The 20,204-nt window shown below is 33.4% G+C and overlaps 4 protein-coding genes and 1 pseudogene across 7 annotated transcripts; 3 read left to right on the forward strand and 2 right to left on the reverse strand.

Moving 5' to 3' along the window:
* Positions 1-436: 436 nt before the first annotated feature.
* LOC139109773 (integral membrane protein 2C) lies at positions 437-4,907 on the forward strand. Its single transcript, XM_070669096.1, has 5 exons — positions 437-734; positions 1,608-2,099; positions 2,199-2,313; positions 2,393-2,542; positions 2,626-4,907. Exons 1-5 carry the CDS (start codon positions 654-656, stop codon positions 2,721-2,723), a joined length of 936 nt encoding a protein of 311 aa, XP_070525197.1. The 5' UTR covers positions 437-653; the 3' UTR covers positions 2,724-4,907.
* Positions 4,412-6,423, reverse strand: LOC139109774 (zinc finger Ran-binding domain-containing protein 2). The gene is made up of 4 exons (XM_070669097.1): positions 6,052-6,423; positions 5,561-5,886; positions 5,266-5,468; positions 4,412-5,193 (listed from the first exon to the last, which is right to left on the reverse strand). The coding sequence occupies exons 1-4, from the start codon at positions 6,123-6,125 to the stop codon at positions 5,092-5,094; spliced, it is 705 nt and encodes a 234-aa protein (XP_070525198.1). The 5' UTR covers positions 6,126-6,423; the 3' UTR covers positions 4,412-5,091.
* Positions 6,424-10,414: 3,991 nt separating this feature from the next.
* Snx16 (sorting nexin 16) lies at positions 10,415-18,428 on the forward strand. 3 transcript variants are annotated; one of them, XR_011546898.1, is made up of 6 exons: positions 10,415-11,397; positions 11,550-11,858; positions 11,942-12,069; positions 13,288-15,662; positions 15,751-15,829; positions 16,896-18,428. XR_011546898.1 is itself a non-coding variant. In XM_070669162.1 (5 exons), exons 2-5 carry the CDS (start codon positions 11,128-11,130, stop codon positions 12,176-12,178), a joined length of 747 nt encoding a protein of 248 aa, XP_070525263.1. In that variant the 5' UTR covers positions 10,415-10,843; positions 11,111-11,127; the 3' UTR covers positions 12,179-12,588. The 3 variants fall into 3 exon arrangements, 2 of the variants coding, with proteins under 2 accessions (XP_070525263.1, XP_070525262.1); XM_070669162.1 differs by lacking the exons at positions 13,288-15,662; positions 15,751-15,829; positions 16,896-18,428 and adding an exon at positions 12,139-12,588 and having other exon boundaries at positions 10,415-10,843; positions 11,111-11,397; XM_070669161.1 differs by lacking the exons at positions 13,288-15,662; positions 15,751-15,829; positions 16,896-18,428 and adding an exon at positions 12,139-12,588.
* On the reverse strand, positions 12,337-16,926 carry LOC139109812 (b(0,+)-type amino acid transporter 1). 2 transcript variants are annotated; one of them, XM_070669160.1, is made up of 3 exons: positions 16,793-16,926; positions 13,226-14,524; positions 12,337-13,098 (listed from the first exon to the last, which is right to left on the reverse strand). In XM_070669160.1, the coding sequence occupies exons 1-3, from the start codon at positions 16,878-16,880 to the stop codon at positions 13,034-13,036; spliced, it is 1,452 nt and encodes a 483-aa protein (XP_070525261.1). In that variant the 5' UTR covers positions 16,881-16,926; the 3' UTR covers positions 12,337-13,033. The 2 variants fall into 2 exon arrangements, with proteins under 2 accessions (XP_070525261.1, XP_070525260.1); XM_070669159.1 differs by having other exon boundaries at positions 12,337-14,524.
* Positions 18,429-18,735: 307 nt separating the features above from the next.
* Positions 18,736-20,182, forward strand: LOC139109848 (ZZ-type zinc finger-containing protein 3-like; annotated as a pseudogene).
* Positions 20,183-20,204: the final 22 nt, after the last annotated feature.

The raw sequence follows: 20,204 nt of genomic DNA on the forward strand, positions 1-20,204 counted from the left end.
TTTAAAAAAAATTTTGTTCCGACTTCCGGCCGAGAGTAACTAGAAATATAATAAAATTATTTTTTTTTTTTTATGTTCCAACTAATTGAATAATTTAGGACCGATTGTTTCAACTTCTCTGTTCTGACTCGAAACGTTTAAGTTTTAAAAACGTTTCGAATCAGAAACGAGACATCTGTAAGACGTCTTTTAAATGTCGTAACATTTTACCGGGCTTTTGTCGCGCTTAACAGATTTACCAGATGCGAGAAAAAATCTGGCAATAAAACATAAAATACTTACGTCAATATAAATCTCTCTTGCAGCCAAAGTATATTACATCCCTTTGGCCAGCATCAGAAAATACAGATGCCCTATCAGTCACGTGGTCGATGACGTAGTTTATACATGCGTACAACGCTTCGCTCCGAGGGATTTATCCGTATCATCCAACAGACCCAACTCCCAACACCAACGCAGTCGCTCGGAGCCGATTGTACGGTTGTGTACGTCGCCATACATTTGTCTTGAGTTCCCCACTCCACGTTCTCGGCTACGAGGAACCTCCTCATCGCTCTCCGACAAGCGGTCTACGCTAGTTGCCACGGCTGGCGACATCCGGAGTACGAGCTCAACCTTTTTTGCAGGCGTCCTCAGTGTAAAAAGCCCTCAAGATGACGGTAATCACGAAAGCGATCACCGAGAAGAAGGCCGACAAAATGGAGCAGCCATTGTTTGTGGAGGAAAAAGCGGCGGTTAGTACACACCTCGGTCTAGAACGCGTCTCTTGCACCGTTACTTTTTGACGCTTCCGTCAAGCCCCGTTTTGAGTCCTGGCTGCATAGAATCGTTATTATTTATCGGCTGCCTTAATGCGCAGCAAAGCCACTTAACGCAACCCTTAATACATATATACATACATATATATATATATACATAGACACGTAATGGATACATAGATAATTACTAGGCGTAATTATCGTCGAATATGTATGTGTATATGTATGCATATGTGCATATGCATTTCCATTAATTGTTAATTTATATATTAAAGTATGTCTAGTCGTGTATCTATGCTGTCGGCGCAAGTGCGCGCTTGGGTTTGACAGTGTTGACATGTAGCGATGTAACCCATATATACATACATGCGTTACGTGTTCACCAACGGCAGACCGCGTAAATTAATGACGAAATATACCGCTATGTATTATGACAGATACATGCTCTATGCTTTTTCGTGCTTCAATAAAGATAAACGCGCGACTCATTAAGCAGAGAAGGAAATAAAACGCTTAAAGAAGGATAATTGTAAATGACATAAGACCCTCTTTTACTTCTATTGATTTTTAAAACAATGAATTATTTTTTTGTTACCCAACTTGTCGAATAACTTAGAAGTGGAAATTTGAAATTAATTTTTAGAATTAATTCTGCATACGATTATTCGCGTTTTCGTGAATTTTACATAAATAAATTTTATATTTTGAAGATACGTTTAATTAGAGAATAGAGAATTCTCAAACGGAACTTTAAGTTACACAAAACGATTTTTAAACATTAAAATTTGTTGAAATTTTTTGTTTTACCAAATAAAATAATAAATTATAATAGGTATACTTACTTAACAGGAGGATGCAAAAGCTGATCCTGAGGCGGGACGTCCAAAAGTTGATTCAATTCCAGTCAGCCGTTTTTTCATCTCGAGAAGAAGCATTCATCACATACATATGACAGCAACATTTTTGCTCTTTCTTCTAGCATTGCTTATACTACTTATCGGCATGGTCGGTGGGCTGTATATTTATAAGCAATATGCGAGAACTCAGATGCGTAGATTCCGTACTGGCTGGTACAGCATTCCATATGACAACACGAATAAGGCGTCCTATGGCAATAACGCAGTACATCAGGGATTGTTAGGTGACTCCGACTTGTTTGCCAAGAGTCTCAGAGCTATGGAACAGAATGCGTTAGATATCGCAAGAGACATAGATCATGACATTAACAGTTTCTTCAAAGAGAGATTTGAGATTGATCTTGAGAACGAGCACTACGAGAAGATCGACGTGCCTGATTTCCGTGGTGGTCGACAAGGTCGTTTCATACACGATTTTAATATTGTAAGTTAATATCATATTTTGTATCGTAAGCGGGGACTAACTTAATGAGGGTGCGATCTCTTGCGTCTTACAAATCATATTTCTTACATTTATTTACAGAATAAAACAGGTATCATAGATATTGACGGTCAATCTTGCTTTGTCATGCCACTGAATCGTCAGCGTGTACTGCCACCTCGTAACATGTACGATCTCCTTAAAAAAATGTTGGATGGTAAGTCTGTAATTTAATTGGAATTTAATTTTAGATTTTTTTTATTTAACTATATCTCTCACGTAATATTGGATATTAGGTTACTATGAGGTGGACACTGCAGTTGTACGTGAAACCATGAAAGTAATTACACCGCCAATTACTGATATGTCACTCGTCGGTACATACATAGCGCGTGAATGCCAAGACTTGCCTACCTATATACTGCAGAAAGTGAATTCTACCAGTGGTTAGTTATCAAAATTCAAGTTCTATAAAGTAAAATCTCGTTAATGACATACTCTTAATATATTGTGTTTTTAAATATTTCAGTTGTGAAACGCAGTGCATCACAAAGCGGAGTGTTCGGGCAGTTTGCCGGTAATAGTATTATGGAAGTCGATATCGTAAATTTAGACGACTTCGAATGAAACTATGAGAGATAGAGCAGAGGGAGTTTTCAATTATTCTAGAGTATTAAAACCACCAGTAGATCAATGTATAAAAATTATAAGCTGCCCAAAACAAATTCAGATAAATATTTTATCGAATTTAGAATTTATACTTTGCATTTATCGCGCATCGTTTAATTTCGCGATTTTAGTATTTTCTTAAATCATATTTCAAATATACGCTCCTACATTTATCGAGATGTTCATTATAAGTCTTTCCATTTCTATTACTCCATTTTTTATTAATTTTAGATTATAACATACAACGCAAGCGCGATTTATTATTGTATAATGATTTATATGTCGATTTGAAGTATATAATAGAAAAAGAAAGTTCAAAATGTTCTAAGATTTTCAACCATAAACAATTGGTTCAGTATTTAAAAAAAAAGGCTCAGAAAGATGATATAATGTCTGCAGGATTTTAGGAAAATTAATATTTCTTCCATGTTCTTATGGTATATTATTCGAACAGGTAGCAAATGTGGTGTTACACCATAGTAATAAAATATTTATTATTATGGATTTTAACACACAGCTTGTTGATTATATTTATAAATGTCTGCGTTAATGATCGATGAAACCAATAGAATAGTCATGCACTAAATCGTTGCGCTTACGATGCAGTTTTATGATCCGTTATTATTAGCGATCTATAGATATATTCATTTGTGAATTCTATTTAGAAAATTTTATATTGCTCGTGTTATGGGCAGTGCTTAAATACAATAAAATATCAAGGTATAAAACACGAATATTAATATCACAGATTTAAAAATAATTTTCAAAAGTGTTTCGATAAAAAATATGTTACTTTTGCAATTGCGAATAATATGTGAAACGTATTGAACATTTACAAGATTATTGTGACTATATACATATTTTTACAAAACGTTTCGATTGAAAAACACTGAAGATACGTAAAATATTGCTCCAAGAGAAGTCTTGGTGGGTTTGGACATTCCATTTAAGACTTGCTTATCTCTTCTGCTATTCTAATAGTGAAAAATTACGTGCTTTAATAAATATTAATAATGCAATATCATATTTTAAATACATATTTTACGTATCAGTTTATTGCCAATTTATTATGCATGAAAACTGAGAACTAGAACTGGAATAGATAAGAAATTGCGACTGAATGCATAATTTTGCCATTAGTCTATTTTTGTGTATTATCACACGTACAGAGACAAGGCGTTTTTAAGTTTTTTATTTTCAGTTACGTATACGTACAGCATTAAATGTCGGCAAACGTATCCAGGTACTCGGATGTTCAATACTTTTAAATATTACGTATAGATGTATCTAGTACTAACATTTATATATAGAGCGTGTCTGAGTTTTTTTGATTCAGAATGTTTTACACTAATAATTTGTGAATAAAAATTTATCTGCGATTTTAATAGCATAAAGAACCAAAATTCTAGTCTATTTCGTATGATGAATTATTATCTATAATTGATATTGAAATTAAGCCGGCAAATTAAAGATGTATTGTTGGAAAGTGATTTTTATGTACAAATTATTGAGGTAGATCTTAACAAACACTTAGATATATTACACAAATAAAAAACTGTTATATTTTCAAGTGGATTAGAAATAAACTCTTTAATATTTATATTTAAAAAAATCTATTAAATTCCGCGAACAAATCAAGATAAAAGAAATATGTGTTTATTAATATATGTACAGATCATAGACCGAGTGCCTGAATATATTCACTTTTCATTTTGTATTAGTTATGTGCTATGGTTTATATTATTTACTCCCCCATTAACACACATGTATAAATATGCGGTGCGTACACGCCGTTTTAAATGTCCGTAGACATGTAGATTAAACACTGGTGGCAATAAATAGTACATTAAATAGTTCCACTATTTTCTAATGGGGATGGAAATGCAGAATATCTTGTTAATTAGCTTTTGTTAATTTTACAGCAATGCGAATTTTATCTACGCATTTTAAATTATATATTATAAAATTGTTATACAATTCTCTGTTCGTATAATTGTAGTTGAGTTCCTATAGTCATTTCTATCTCCACGAGTTTGAATATTATTCCTTAGCTTTATAGTGTTAAAAAACCAAATTTGTAAAACTGTACGCGAACTAATTGTAAAGTCTGACAAAAAAATAAATGATACGTATAAATGTCAATATTAATGTTACCGTTTCGAATATGATTCGTAAACCAATATTTTATTATAGCAAAAGAGATTTTACCTTGTTTTATATTTATTTCACGTTTCTTATTTTTAAAAACTATTATTTATACATAATATTGTCAAATTATTAATACAAATTTAATTATGAACAAAAAATACTAATGTACAATCATAATTCAAGTAACATTTGTATGTACCATGTCAGCTACAGCTTTCTGTCGCAAAGTGTAGAGTTTTTTTACCCATTTATCAAATCTTGCTTCTTGATCCATCATAATCTATAAAGGAACAAATATCTCTTTTATCCCGAGTATAGTTAGTACAGAAATGTAAAGATTAGAAAAACTTACTGATGTGTGAAATATACTTTCTGAACCACTGGAAACATTAGACACAGGTGGAATCTGTATGGTGTCTGAGCTAATATCTATAACAATATTTTTAAATTTACTTTCTTTTGTAGCAGATGAAATAAACTGTTTGGGAACAAAACCTTCTGCGTTTATTTCTTCAAGTACACCTTCTTTAAAACGTGGCTCTATAGGAAAATCATCTAAAAAAAAAAAAAAATGTTACATTATTCAATATAACAAACAGTTAAATCCAAATGTTAAGTGTAATATCCATGAAAATTAATACTCCTACCTTTCGTTGTTAAAATTTGGATTTTTTCTGTGTTAACTTTTAATTGATTTGATTGCGAACTGCTGCTGGGACTTCGAGATTTTTCTCTAGATGTTGATCTGGCCTTTCTTCTTGTACGATCTGAGGAGTGTGACCTGCCTGTTCTAGAACGGTAACGTCTTTTATCTCGATCTCTTGAGTGACTGCTCCTAGATCCTTTATGATTCTTCGAATTCCGATCTCTTCCTCGACTTCTCGAATGTGAACGATGCTTGCGCTTTGTTTTCGAGTGTTTTGACGATCTTCGTCGATGCGATGAAGAATCACTGCTGTCGGAACTGCTAGACCTGCAGCAATTATATACTATTAATTATAAAATATTATAATTAAAATTAATTAAATATTACTTTATGAATAATTTAACAAAAGTATTCTAGAAGAACGTCAATATTCATAGAAAACATAACCTTCTAACTTTTTACACAATGCAATCGAATTACTTGCATTTTTACCTTGATTTCCGATTCCGTTTTTTCCTATATCTGCTACTGTGATCCGAGTCCGAATCACTGGAATATCTCGCCATAATTTCGATGTGTTGCTCGCAAGCCTTGCGAGTATAATAAATATATTTCTCGGTCTGTTTGGAGACTACTCTTGACCAGTGATCAGTTCCAGTGGTCGCAGATTTTAGACGGGCAACATATGCACACTAGGCACAATGCCGTGTCCGCGTGTGCCCGTAGCGTCTGCTAATATCTCGGACGCAGAGAGCCCAACTCGGAATCGCTGCTTCCACGCGTTCAGCTACAGAGGCTCGTCCGTGTGAAGCCAGCGTTTCAGCTGCCGTCGGATAGAAGAACAGGCCAGACCTATACACTGTCTGTCCTGTTCTTTCGTGGCGTCGCCGGCAGATATCTCAGATCCGCTTCTCGGTAATATCGCGGATCCTTAAATAATTTTAAATAGTACGAAATCCGAGTCACCGAATTGTGTTTGGTCCGAAATGTTCAAGGTATAATGTGTTAATGTAAATTTTTTATGTGCAATGCAACAAAAATTTTCCGTCCCACTTAAACAGACTGCGGACTGTCGGTTGTACATATTATTAATATTTTCTGTAAGTACAACCGGTGTGGTTAAAAATTGTTGATGCATTCCACACATCATTTTACTTAAAGCAATATAATATTAGTGCAAATAAATATATTTAATATATGTATACAGGCGCGCGCCTGTATTTTAATTCAAGGAAATAAGACAGCTGTCTTATTTAATTCATTAAATAAGAAATTTGTAAAAAAAAAAAAAAGTATTACTTCTCTGAAAGTAAAATATATATTAAAGCATATGTGTATAAAAATATATAAGTATACATAAAACATATATAATATAACAATTAAAATAAAGACATTTAAATAAGAAATTTGTAAAAAAAAAAAGTATTATTTCTCTGAAAGTAAAATATATATCAAAGCATATGTGTATAAAAATATATAAGTATACATAAAACATATATAATATAACAATTAAAATAAAGACATTTAAATAAGAAATTTGTAAAAAAAAAGTATTATTTCTCTGAAAGTAAAATATATATTAAAGCATATGTATATAAAAATATTTAAGTATACATAAAACATATATAACATTTAAAATAAAGACATTTAAATAAGAAATTTGTAAAAAAAAAAGTATTATTTCTCTGAAAGTAAAATATATATTAAAGCATATGTGTATAAAAATATATAAGTATACATAAAACATATATAATATAACAATTAAAATAAAGACATTTAAATAAGAAATTTGTAAAAAAAAAAAAGTATTATTTCTCTGAAAGTAAAATATATATTAAAGCGTATGTATATAAAAATATATAAGTATACATAAAACATATATAACAATTAAAATAAAGACAGTTAAAGGAATTTGTAAAAAAAAAAAAAAAAAGCATGCGACTCACGAATCTGCATGAGTTTCAGCGGAGTTGTTGCCGGTGACTGTAACATAAATAGAAAAATATTAATTCAGACATGTTAGTTAGTTAATAAGATTCATATAAAAAAAGTAAAGATTTCTTTTTAATAAAGATTTTAATTTAAAAATTAATGCGTACCTTAAAGTTGCTCCGCCGATGCAGGATACCCCCCGGGCCTGCTCCTCCTCTCAGATGGGAGGTCGTCGTCGTCGTCGTCGTCGTCGTCGTCGTCGAGTCATCTTTTCGCGCACTGGAAACTCTCGCGAAATACTGTCATTAACCCCTAACGCTATCACTCATAATTTAAATTATCACTCGTTAATTTACATTATCACTCACAGTTTAAATTATTATTAAAACACGGCACCCCGTATTATAAACAAAAACGCGAAACTGTACACTCACACTCACTCACATTAACTCACATAATATTCACCGCGCACTTCATAACACTTCATAACACTATGACTCATATTCACCCCGCACTTTATTACACTATCACTCGTACCTAGTTTAAATTATTATAAAACAAGAAAAAATTGTTCGAATAGGACTTTAAAACTACTAAAATACGCGTCGCACAATCCGGCGTAACGCGAATCTCTCAAGCAGCAGATGCCAATTTCCCGAATTGCGTGCAGTAGCGCACGCACTATCAGTCACGGCTAACGAAACAGAAAACGACACTCCGCGAGGGACCGACGAATACTCCGGGCTGTACGACGATCCCTTAAAAAATAAATTAAAAACGCGAATTACTATATCCCGAAAGCGCGAAACAATATTCCGATAACGAGAAAAGCGACCTTGTTTTGTAATAACTTAAACACGGCATCCCGTATTATATACATAAACGCGACACTGTACACTCACACTCACTCACATAATTATCACCGCGCACTTCATAACACTATGACTCATATTCACCGCGCACTTTATTACACTATCACTCATTACATAATAACTTAAACACGGCACCCCGTATAATATATAAAAACGCAAAACTGTACACTCACACTCACACTCACTCACATAATATTCACCGCGCACTTTATTACATTGTCACTTAGAGCGTAATTTATCATAAAACAAGGAAAAATTGTTCAAATAGAAATTAAAAAATACTAAAATACGCATCGCACAATCCGGCGTAACGCAAATCTCTCAAGCAGAAGATGCCGTTTCCCGAATTGCATGTAATAGTAGTGACCTTTAATAACGGCATGACTCATTGCGGCAACGGCGACTAACGCGCGTAAACTAGGGTAAAGTGCGTCAGGCCTTACCGCGGATCGCGTACGTGAGTCCTGAAGTACCGAAAGAAACGAGAAAACGAGGGAAAAGTTGAAGAAAGGCATCTTCATGCTCTGTTCTGTTCGCGACCGTGCATGTGAGAGAGAACGCACGAGTGATCGCTAAGAAATCATTAGAGGCGCCTATAATGATTTCTTAGCGATCACTCATGCGTTCTCTCACACGCACGGTCGCGAACAGAACAGAACATGAAGATGCCTTCCTCCAACTTTTCCTCGTTCTCTCGCTTCTCTCGATACTCCAAGGTTCACGTACACGATCCGCGGTAAGGCCTAACGCACTCCACCCTAGCTCACGCGCGTTAGCCGCTGTCACCACAGTGAGTCAGGTCATCATTGCCGGTCACTATACACTATTAGCACGTCTTACCAGACAGAAAATCGACACTCCGCAAGAGATAACGCGTACTCCGGCTGTACGACGATCAATTAAAAAATAAATTGAAACGCGAATTACTATATCCCGAAAGCGCGAAACAATATTCCGATCACGAAAAAGCATCCTTGTTTTATAATAAAATAACGTTCTCCGCGCACTAGATCACTCGCGGGATATTCACGACACTTCCGTTAAATCTTTAAACACGACCCTGAGACGTAAGCGCGGTCTAACTGTCACTTTAATACTTCGGTCGGTGTAACGAACGACACAAAACTTGCACGAAGCACCGGTATAAAACGCGCCGCGATATAAAATATTCCTAACGCGGTAGACACTCGCGGGATAGTCCACGACACTTCCTATTAACCTTGAATCCCGACACAAGAATCTAACTGTCACTTCAAGCGAGGTTCACGTCACCTTGTTGCGCGGTCAAAAGTCGTCGGTAGAATGACCGCGAAAACTTCCCCCAACCCCTTCAATGTTTTCCCTACTATCGCGCGGGATATTCTTTACCCCCTTGTGTTACCCCCACCGGGGTATTCACTATCCCGCTTTTACCTTTACCGTTATTCAAAACACGCAACCACCTTTTTCGTTAAATTTTTGAATTTGACTTGAGTAATCGATAGCTCAATAATAATCGAATAAAACAGAATATTAATCATAATTTTACTATCCCGCGTTTTATTTTTACCGCGCTTTAGAACGCGTTATCGCCTTTCTCGTTAAATTTTTGATTTTGATTCAAGAAATCGATAGCTCAATAAGACATCGAACGGAACAGAATATTAATCGTAATTTTTCTGTTTCAGATAATACTGTAGCATTGAAGGAAGGACCGACCCGACATTCCGCAGACATCCTGAGAAGAGGAGGAAGACCAGGAAGAGTATCATGCATCGGCGGAGCAACTTTTAGGTGAGAATTAATTCTTTTTTATAAAATCTTTATTAAAATAAAGCTTTATCTTTACATTAATTTAAATGCTAACATATCTACATTAATATGTTTCATTTTATGTTATAGTCACCGGCAGAACTTTAGAACTCCGCTGAAACTCATACAGATTGGTAAAATATGATTTTCTTTTCGTCTATTGTAATTGAGGTCTTTTAAAAAATAACGCGCGCATGGATTCTTTTAGTAAATTATAAAATCATTACAAAATCTTTTTATTTAAAAAAAAGAAAAGGACAGACAGTGTATAGCTCTGGCCTTTTCTTTTATCCGACGGCAGCCGAAACGCTGGCTTCACACGGACGAGCCTCTATATCTGTACGCGTGGAAGCCGCGATTCCGAGTTGGGCTCTCTGCGTCCGAGGCATTAGCAGGCGCTACGGGCACACACGACACGACATGTGCCTAGTGTGCGTATGTTGCCCGTCTAAAATCTGCGACCATTGGCTGTCACCGTCGCAACCGGCACAATATGGCCATAACTGGGCTATAACAAGGTACTGATCGTTCATGATCATATATCTCTGCGATTGGACGGTTAACAAATAATAATTTTTACAATATGGTCATATAAACGACTGTGATACACGTGATTGTGCTGAAATTATAAAAATACGAATTAATATTGAGCGCTCTACATTATATTCTTATGTGTTAAAATAAGTGAGGTTAGTATGTTCAACGAACATTTTGATTTATTAAACTGACACAGCACAAGATTTATTTCTGTTCAAAGTGAGAAATTATACATGTTCCTTTAACATTTAAAGTTACTTTATTAAATTTCCTATCTTTTTTGTGTAATATTTGATATTATAAATACTTATAAATTGATCTCAAATGCTTTTGATGTTAATTTATCACATGTTTAGTGTAACTCAGCTTTAAATTATTGTTTGACTATTTTATTTTCGAGTATGCATGGTTTTGTTTAGTTTTATCCTGGTTAAAAATGTCCAATTCAGAGGCTGGTGTAGGCTGCATCAGTGAGGTAACACTTGCAATTAATAAAACAAGAAGTTCTCAAGCAGGCACTTTGAGAGTTTTGGATAGTCCTGATTCCAATGGATCCAGCCACTCAAACTCATTTACTGTGCAACGATTTAATTATACTAATGATAACAATATCAACTCAGATATTCTTCAGTCACCTCTTACTAGTGATGACTTAAGAATACCTATTGTTGGTTACGAAATCATGGAGGAAAGATCTAGATTTACAGTTAGTTTATTATAATTTAGTTGCCACATTCTTAAATTTTGTGTAAATATATATATATGTTTAGTAATATTTATGTACATATAAAGTATTATTTTATTTTTATTGTACTTTAAAAATATTTAAAAGATTTATTCTCTGTTCTTGATATTCAGGTTTACAAACTTCGAGTTGAATTGAAAAATGGCAACTGTTGGTTTGTGTTTCGTAGATACACAGACTTTGTACGATTACTTGCACAATTAAAGAGGCAAAAAGTTCCTATTGATCATTTAACATTACCAAGAAAAAAATGGCTTGGTGATAATTTTGCTCCAAGTTTTTTGGAAGAAAGGATATGTGGTCTTCAAACATTTGTTAATGGCATATTGAGTAGTCCTCTTCTCATAGGTGTATCATGTGTAAGAGAATTTTTCTGTTTGGATGAACCTCCTGCTTTATCTGATACAGCTGAAGAATCTAGGGTTTGTTATAATATATATTACATTTATAGATTTTAATATAATTTATATATTATTTTGCTTAATAGAATATTAAATCTTTACAGGCATTATTTGAAGCATTGGAAGATACAATATATAATTTGAGACAACAATTAAAAGAATGTGATACAGCACTTGCATCCGAAAAAGCTTTGTGTAATGAATTCCGAAAAAAACTTCATCAGATATTAAGGTAAGTACTAAGCACTAAAATGTTTATCTACAATATTTTAATAAATTGTGAAATCTTAAACTGTTATAGTGAAAGACAAACTTGTTCAAAATGTGGTGCAACTCAATAGTGATTTTATAGACTGAATTATAATATTAGATCTGATTTAATTATACAAATTTTAAATTAGTGCTATTATAAAAAATAGTATATAATGTAAAAAATATTTTTTTAAAGCATATTTAAATAATGGGATATTTTCGGGAACGATCTTTTATACATAGGACATTATAGTAGTTATTATATTAAAGTTTTATTGGTGTATTATAATAAGCTATATATATATAAAATTTTATTTGCAAATTTTTGCATTTATTTATACTTTGGATATAATAACTGATGAATATTATTTATTTAAATAACTATTACGTTAAAAGATTAAAATTTTAATTAGTGGCACAAAAAAGAATAAAGATAAAAAATATTTGTTTCAATAATTAATATTTTTAATATTTTATGAGATTATAAATTCTTTAAAATTTGTACATATTTATCTTATTTTTCTTATTCATTTTATTTATATAACACTACCATTAATAATGTAAAAGTTTAATTATTAAGTTTCGATAAATTAAAATAAATGTTATAAAAAAGTATACGTAGAATATTAATTAAAATTTTATATAAAGATACAATTTTAAATATATTAAAGTGTTATCAGATATAATAAATATGACATTGTGAGTAAAACAGAGTATATTGCAATATAGATGCCTTACTTTACCGTCTCGATATTATATCTAAGGTGTAAAATGTTTTTTTTTTTTTTTTTTTGGTGAATTGTGAAATAAAACATGAAAAGTGAATGCCTTATGTGAGCAATTATCCACATATGCACACACGCACTCACGCATACACACACGCATGCACACATGCACACATATACTTACGTACGCATACATATTAAATTAAAAAAAATATTTGTTCAGTCTTTTTTTCCATCTGGAGCAACAATCAAACATAATGCTTGCATTAAAAACGTCAGCTTGTCTGAAAAAAGAAACAAAATCGTAAATTATATATATTATTATTATTAAATAAAACAGATTATATTTTATGATAAATCTTTTATACATGTAAAAGATTGCAAAATAATTGTTTAACCGATTATACTCACCTGATAAAGTATTTCTTATTTTTTTATATACAAATACATGATACACGACAATGCCGCATAAGATGAATGCAAGTGCGAAAAGATACTTTATCGATGGCTCGTAAACTATTGGAAGCACTGCAAGGAAGATGGAAATCGCCAATACTACCCAAGGTATCACGATAGGCACGGTATATGGTCTGGGAGCGTCCGGTTTGGTCCGTCGCATAATTAAAAGCGATATCATCGCGAATCCGTAGAACACCCACATGAGAAAACTAGCGAATTCAATCAAGGCTACTATGTCGCCTAGCATCATGCACGCTAGTGAGAGTATACATTGAAAGATCACTGCCGCAGCCGGCGTCATTTTCTCGATATGCACGTAGCTGAAAACTCGTGGCACATGGCCTTCTCTGCCAGCGACGAAGCACAATCTGGAGACGCTGAATTGAATGCTAAGGGCGCATCCAAAGGTCGACAGTGCCACGCCGAGCGGTATTGCAAATCCCATCCAAGGTGGTAGAACTCGGTCCGCCCAAATAACTGCTACCGCCGCTGCGCTTTTCATCTCTGACATCGTTAACGCTGACATATACATCAAGTTCATGGATACGTACAATACGGTGATGATAGGCACCGCGATAATAGTACTCCGGAAGATGTTGACTTCAGGTCTCTGAATTTCTTCGGTGACAATTGCAGCAGAACTCCATCCGTCGTAAGCCCAGAGACCGCTGTAGAAGGCCAGAGCAATATTACCAGCTGACGTGGTGGTGCCACGAAAGGGTTTATCAAGGAGTTCCACATGACCGGAGCTTAGCCACCATATTCCACCGCCAATTACCACCATACAGGCAACTATTTTACACACGGTAAACACATTCTGCACTTTTACGTACAGTTTGACACTGACGAGATTGATGTACGTTATCAAGCCTAATGCTATAATCGCTATGAGATTTTTTAACATCGCCATAGAATTTACAGATAAACCACAAAGATATTTAGAAAATGGTTGCACACTGTATTCTGCGAAAGTCAATGTGATTACGGCCACTTCTGCTGGTCGTAGTAGCATCACGTAAATCCAGGAGCATATGAACGCCGGTATCTGACCGGCGTAAGCATGTAATGGTCCAAAGGCCTCTATGAAATACGCATATTCTGCACCGGAACGTGGTACCACAGTACTCAATTCGGCAAAGGCTAACGCGCCCAATAGAGATAGCACACCGCAGCTGATCCAAACGAACAAGCAAAATCCCACAGATCCTGATCTCTCAAAAGCACTGGTTGGTGATACGAAAATGCCAGAACCTGAACAATAAAATTAACGAGATTGCAGTTTAATATTAATTTGGTGGAGTCTGTTACGACAGTAGCTAATGTTTCATGACGTGAATGACTGATTAATCTCGATTAACCTTTCCGACGTTTTTAGTCATATATTAATTATTACGCTGATATATAAAATATTTGTTGACCACTGCTAACAAACTATTTATTCTTTGATCGTTAAAAGAATATTTAAGTAATTTATATTTTTATTATTATTATGAAGATATTTATTAATGAGATTTTATAGTATTGGGACAATCAGATTGAAATATTTGACAAATATAATGTTATTTAGTTACGTTATTTGTTGCACTGTTGTTATATCAGATATCACAATTTGATCACAGATATAATATCATAGTAATTAATCTGTTTCTCTTGAATTGTAAATTCTGTGGAAATTCTAAAGTAGATAAAGGCTAAAATGTTCTAATACGAACGATAATAATTGAAGAATTTGAAAAATTCTTAATCATATTACGGAAAAATAGATATTCTAATGCAATTTAATTAAATTTAAAATTTAATTGCTTATTATTATTCTGCTTACTGCTGATTTATATATAATATAAAGTTTCTTATTTTGTGGTAAAACTTTTTTTTTTTGTTTAAACAGATGTTACAATTTCAAATGTTTGTTTCTTAAACACCCGGTGCTTTTTAGGGCCGCGTGAGAAACCATTCCGGACACTGTCAATCATCTGTTGTAAAATACAAGCGCTTCAATGTATAAAGCGGTATCTTATTTGGGTCTATACAATTATGTAATTACTGTTAACTGCTCTTAAACTGCTGTCTTGTACTAAAGGCTGCCCCATTACAGTTCCGAGAATATAATTTTATCCGAATTATTGTAATATTTATAATGATTATTACTTATTGTATCATTTTAATGAAATATTGATAAATGGGTTTGTGATTGTGCGGAACTTATCATATATAACGTACGATGTGTATATATATGAGATAGATTTCGCCACTTCGTGGCGAGTGATGGTCGCAACAAAAATGCAATAACAAGAACACTTTGGCACGAGAAAGTCGGCCAATGACTTTCTTTGTTTCTCAACACGTGCTGCTTTAAATTCGAAACTCACGAAATATAAAGGAAAAATAAGTGAGTATTTTTCACCAAATTCTTATTAATTTTTTTAGAAAAATTTTAGGAAGTGAATTAATTTTAATACAACGTTACGATTTTCAAGGTTGGAAACAGAGGGGATGGAACAGAAATAGAATAATCAAAATTTTCGGAACAAGTTCTCATCTCACATATTATTACAAGTAAGTTAATAAGTGGCTTTTTGACAAATATATAAAAAAAGAAATTCAGTTTTATTTTAATTTAAAATATATTTTTTATGATTATTTATAACTCTTTTTTATTTTTATTTTAAATGTTTAATTCTTTGGCGATAAAAGTCTTTAAATATCGAACTGAAAAATAATCTGCACATAAAAAAAAATAATTTATTATACTTTATAGCATTGAAGAACATCTGTATAAAGAATAAATAATTTCGGAACATCGCACATTTTTGGAATTATTTTTTCACATAATTACTTTTGGTATCTCTTAATTCACTCTTGACGCAGATGTTCTTCGATGTTTAGAAAAGCGAATTTATATCGCTTTTAAGCAATTCTTTTATACAATTCTACGTTTGAACAATTGCGATTTCATTAACATACTTAATTTAATACTTATTGAAATGGAGTGAAGTTTTTTATCGATTAATTATTTATTATATCCCCGTGCAATGCTAAATAAAAATAATTTTCATGACTTGCAGTAAGAGTGCGCATCGTGCCGAATCTTTTTTTAGCACGATCCAGTGGATTTGAACGAGATCTTTGTGTTGCATTACAGTTTATCGCTTAAACGCGATTGCGAACGGGAGTGTCAGAGATCGGGAATCCACAAATGAAAATGAAAAGACTAACGTTCCCGTTTTTTTTTCTTTTTTTTTTTTTTTTTTTTTTCTTTTTATCATTTGCATGTGTTGAAAATTGTGTTCCACAATCTCGATAAAATTCACAGAGTATTTTGGCAAAGTGACACGAACGTTGCACGTGAAAACTGAAATGTGTGCGCATACAATACACGATGTTTAATTTATTAAATCCAAAGCAGACGCGAAATAAACTTTGATCGAGATCCGACGTGCGTTTATAAATGACGATTGTGCGACTTATAATTCACGTATTCTTGAGAAAAGTTAAATTTCCAGAAAAGAGTTGTCTTACCTATCATTACTGCCAGAATAATGCTGACGGCGCTGAAAAGCCCCAGCTCTCTTTTCAGCTCGATTTTTCCGACTTGCTCATGTGCCATTTTTTTTGCCGTCAGGAACAAGAACGAGAGCGTGGAGCACGTTGCACTGATCCACCAACACTGTCAACAGTGATTCAAAATGCAGTGACGCATCGCATGTATTGCCGGACTTTGCTTGACGATGGTGGAGGCGGCAGTGGTAGTCTTTATCTTCTCTTCTGGATGGTAGTTGCGAGCTTGTCGACAACGCTCGCACACACGATGGTAGCACGCGACTGAAGCTATTGGGAGGGTTTATCACTGCCAGAGCTTCAAATCAACACTGGACTCGATCGGTTTGTCGCCTTTTTTTTTCCCTCCGCAGACACTTGTACTGATAAGCCGAGACTCATCCTCGTCACAGATCATCATGACCCACTATCTTTCTTAATCGCCGGTCACCAGGCTAGAGAAGATAAATGAGTCTCTAGATATCGGCATTACACCGCGTTAAGCGCTTGATTGTCAGACTTACCATCTGGCAACCAGTAATTATAGCCCACATGAATAAACTGAGTACGTTAAATGATTTGTTTGCCCAAATTCTACGAGCCTGTTTCACACTCGGTTGAACCGACAAACATCTAATCAGCTAAGTTGTCAAGCTTCTATCAGTTTGTAGCCGATACCGCTGCAAGTCAAGTAACAAATAGATAAGATAGTGATTTAATTTTGTCTTCTTAGTATTTCAAAATCTTAAGAATCTGTATAATCGTTTCACAGCAAGGTAGTTGCCATTTCCGACGATTAGACTAAATACTACTGTGTCACTAAAGATACACATAGATCACTCGATATTCATTATTTGAAACCATGTCTACAAATAAATTAAATATACGACCGTTTTGTATTAAATACTGATAATACGTATTAATAAATGATATGCCTTTATATTGACGATAAAACAATAGAGTTTCTTGTAGGTAATATTTCTTAAAACTACGTATATATTTTATAAAACATTAATTCAGCTAGAAGTTGTTAGTGGCTATTATACATAGAACAGATTACGCAGAAGGAATGGAGATAATTACGGAAATTCTTATCATTTGTTAAACTGTCGTTACATTTTAAGTGAACAATCATTTTGTTTCCTGATGTTAGAACTTTTACTAGGTTGTGCGTATATAGTTATCTTATCTCTATATTTTTATTTAACGTTGCATAATTTTATAGTTATCAATATTACATTACGGAATTATGGCCTGCAAACATTATTTTTTAGCCTCAACGAAATTATCTGCATTCTGGATGAAGTGCGCTTAATTTAAGATAATAATTTGATTAAAATCTAACCAGTTGAATCTTGATACGAAAGATAGTAACATCTTTATTAGCGAAACGAGTTTACTTGGATCCCGAAATATCAGTTGCGTTTGATAACGATAATTTAATCGTGATGTAATTTTTTCACGCAATCTTAATATAAGAAAGAGCTAGTTTAATGTGTAATTATTTTAATTTTAATTTTAATTTTTTATTCCGTATTGCGTACATTCACTCAATATTTCCATGTAAATTGAGTATTGTAAATTAAACTTAACTTATTAAAGTAACGTTAATATAATATATTACCGTATTTAATTATTTAAAGTAGTATTAATATTAAAACTTTTGATTTTTGCTATTTTATTTTATAACAGATAACTCTTACCGACGTACGTGTGCCTGTAAATTTGTGAGAAATGTTTATACTTAAATTTATATTATAACTAGGCAGTACGAAGCACGCACTTTGAGTACGTTATTTGCTCTTGTTTTTCTAAACAAAGGTTGCGAGTGGCCTCGTGCAACTTTGACGCTACGACTCCCGCATTCCTCTACCGAAGGTCGAGCAGGCAACGCGCAAGTGGCTGAGCTCTGTACATACCGAAAAATGGTTATTTCAGAAAATAAATTAGCATCGCGGAAAAGTGGAAACAATCAAGTAACAATGAAATCTGTACATTTCTTTTTTAAATAAAAAAATAATTAAACTATAATTTCTAATCAGCCGACATTTAATCGAAACGATATCAACAGCATTTTCCATTAGATAATTTCAAAAATACTCTGCAGCTATGAACGCCACAATACGATCTCGTGATGTGGCGCTAAGTGAAGTTAGGTAGCGTCGGCATCATATCAACAGGTCTGTTCTCAGTCGCTACACGCTGAATCGATGCAGTAAGTTAGAGTGAAAGAAAGTATATGTTTTACTCTTACTGCACTAGTATGCATTAGTTTAGCAGTGCAGCGACCGAGACCAGATCTAATATATGTAAGCCTTGCTTTGCAAGGCAGGGCTAGAACATGCTGAAAAAATCCGCAGATTCGTACAAGTAATAATTCGTATTCAGTACAAGTTACCTGGTCCGCAAAAAATTGCTGAGATTCCTTAAGTTGACTGGTCTCAATACAATATTGCATTGTCAGATATACGTACGAAGCCACAAATTCGACAAGGACATATATTACCTACATCGTAATCGAAAATCAAACAGGAAAATGAAAAGAGTATACATTTGGATAGAAATTTTGTACTAAATTGTTTCGTTTCTAAAATTTTCACTTTTTTTTTATAGGGAATCGAACACTTAAACAAGTATCCAGCAGAGTATTAAAGTATTTTATTAAGCTTTCGAAAGCAGGCTTACCAGTCCAGGCAGAGGACCTAAAGTAAAAGTAGATTTCATGCGAAGTTTAAATAAACATCGTTACAATCATTTCTTATTTAAACATTTAACTTTTTTCCCACATCAAGATATTTCTTTTAATTTCTCAGACGAAAGTAAGGAACAACCTATAACGAAAGAACTTGTAAGTGTATGTTACTGTTTTTTGAATAAAATGTTAAAAATTAGTAATTATTAATATTAATATTTTTTCAAGAGGACGATATAATAAACGGAGGAAGGGATGATAATTTCGAATTGAGACAAATCAATTTGTTGCGCCAAGTAAAAGCTGAAAAAAAATTCTCCTGGATGCAAACATGTCGGATATAAAGTATGTGTTATTTCTTTTTTTAATTATATTATATATCATATAGAATTACCGTTTGTTAATCTATTTTTCCCAACAGTGTGCAGTGTGTAGTAAGGAACCTTTAAATGGTATCAGGTGGCATTGTGCAGAATGTCTTATTGGAATTGATCTATGTGGCGATTGTGCAGTAGAACGATTAGAAACAGAATCCTCACATGATCCATCTCATAGATTAATTGCCATAAAATCACCGTCAGGCACTAGAATTTATAATTTGGATTATTTTTCACAAAATTTAAGTAATCCCTCCTACAATTATCTTGATCCAAATTTCTTACCCGAATAACTTAAATAAACATGTCATAAATAAAATATAAT

Source organism: Cardiocondyla obscurior, linkage group LG18 (genome assembly GCF_019399895.1).
Source record: "Cardiocondyla obscurior isolate alpha-2009 linkage group LG18, Cobs3.1, whole genome shotgun sequence".
Taxonomy (NCBI): Eukaryota; Metazoa; Arthropoda; class Insecta; order Hymenoptera; family Formicidae; genus Cardiocondyla; species Cardiocondyla obscurior.

Coding starts and splice junctions, on each gene's coding strand:
- LOC139109774 (XM_070669097.1), bottom strand. CDS start 6,125: ATGGCGAGATATTCCAGTGATTCGGACTCGGATCACAGTAGCAGATAT. Junction 5,887..6,051: donor AAACGGAATCGGAAATCAAG/GTAAAAATGCAA, acceptor TAATTGCTGCAG/GTCTAGCAGTTCCGACAGCA. Junction 5,469..5,560: donor CCAAATTTTAACAACGAAAG/GTAGGAGTATTA, acceptor TTTTTTTTTTAG/ATGATTTTCCTATAGAGCCA.
- LOC139109812 (XM_070669159.1), bottom strand. CDS start 16,880: ATGGCACATGAGCAAGTCGGAAAAATCGAGCTGAAAAGAGAGCTGGGG. Junction 14,525..16,792: donor TATTCTGGCAGTAATGATAG/GTAAGACAACTC, acceptor TTTATTGTTCAG/GTTCTGGCATTTTCGTATCA.
- Snx16 (XM_070669161.1), top strand. CDS start 11,128: ATGTCCAATTCAGAGGCTGGTGTAGGCTGCATCAGTGAGGTAACACTT. Junction 11,398..11,549: donor AGGAAAGATCTAGATTTACA/GTTAGTTTATTA, acceptor CTTGATATTCAG/GTTTACAAACTTCGAGTTGA. Junction 12,070..12,138: donor AAACTTCATCAGATATTAAG/GTAAGTACTAAG, acceptor AAACTGTTATAG/TGAAAGACAAACTTGTTCAA.
- LOC139109773 (XM_070669096.1), top strand. CDS start 654: ATGACGGTAATCACGAAAGCGATCACCGAGAAGAAGGCCGACAAAATG. Junction 2,100..2,198: donor TCATACACGATTTTAATATT/GTAAGTTAATAT, acceptor ATTTATTTACAG/AATAAAACAGGTATCATAGA. Junction 2,543..2,625: donor GAAAGTGAATTCTACCAGTG/GTTAGTTATCAA, acceptor TAAATATTTCAG/TTGTGAAACGCAGTGCATCA.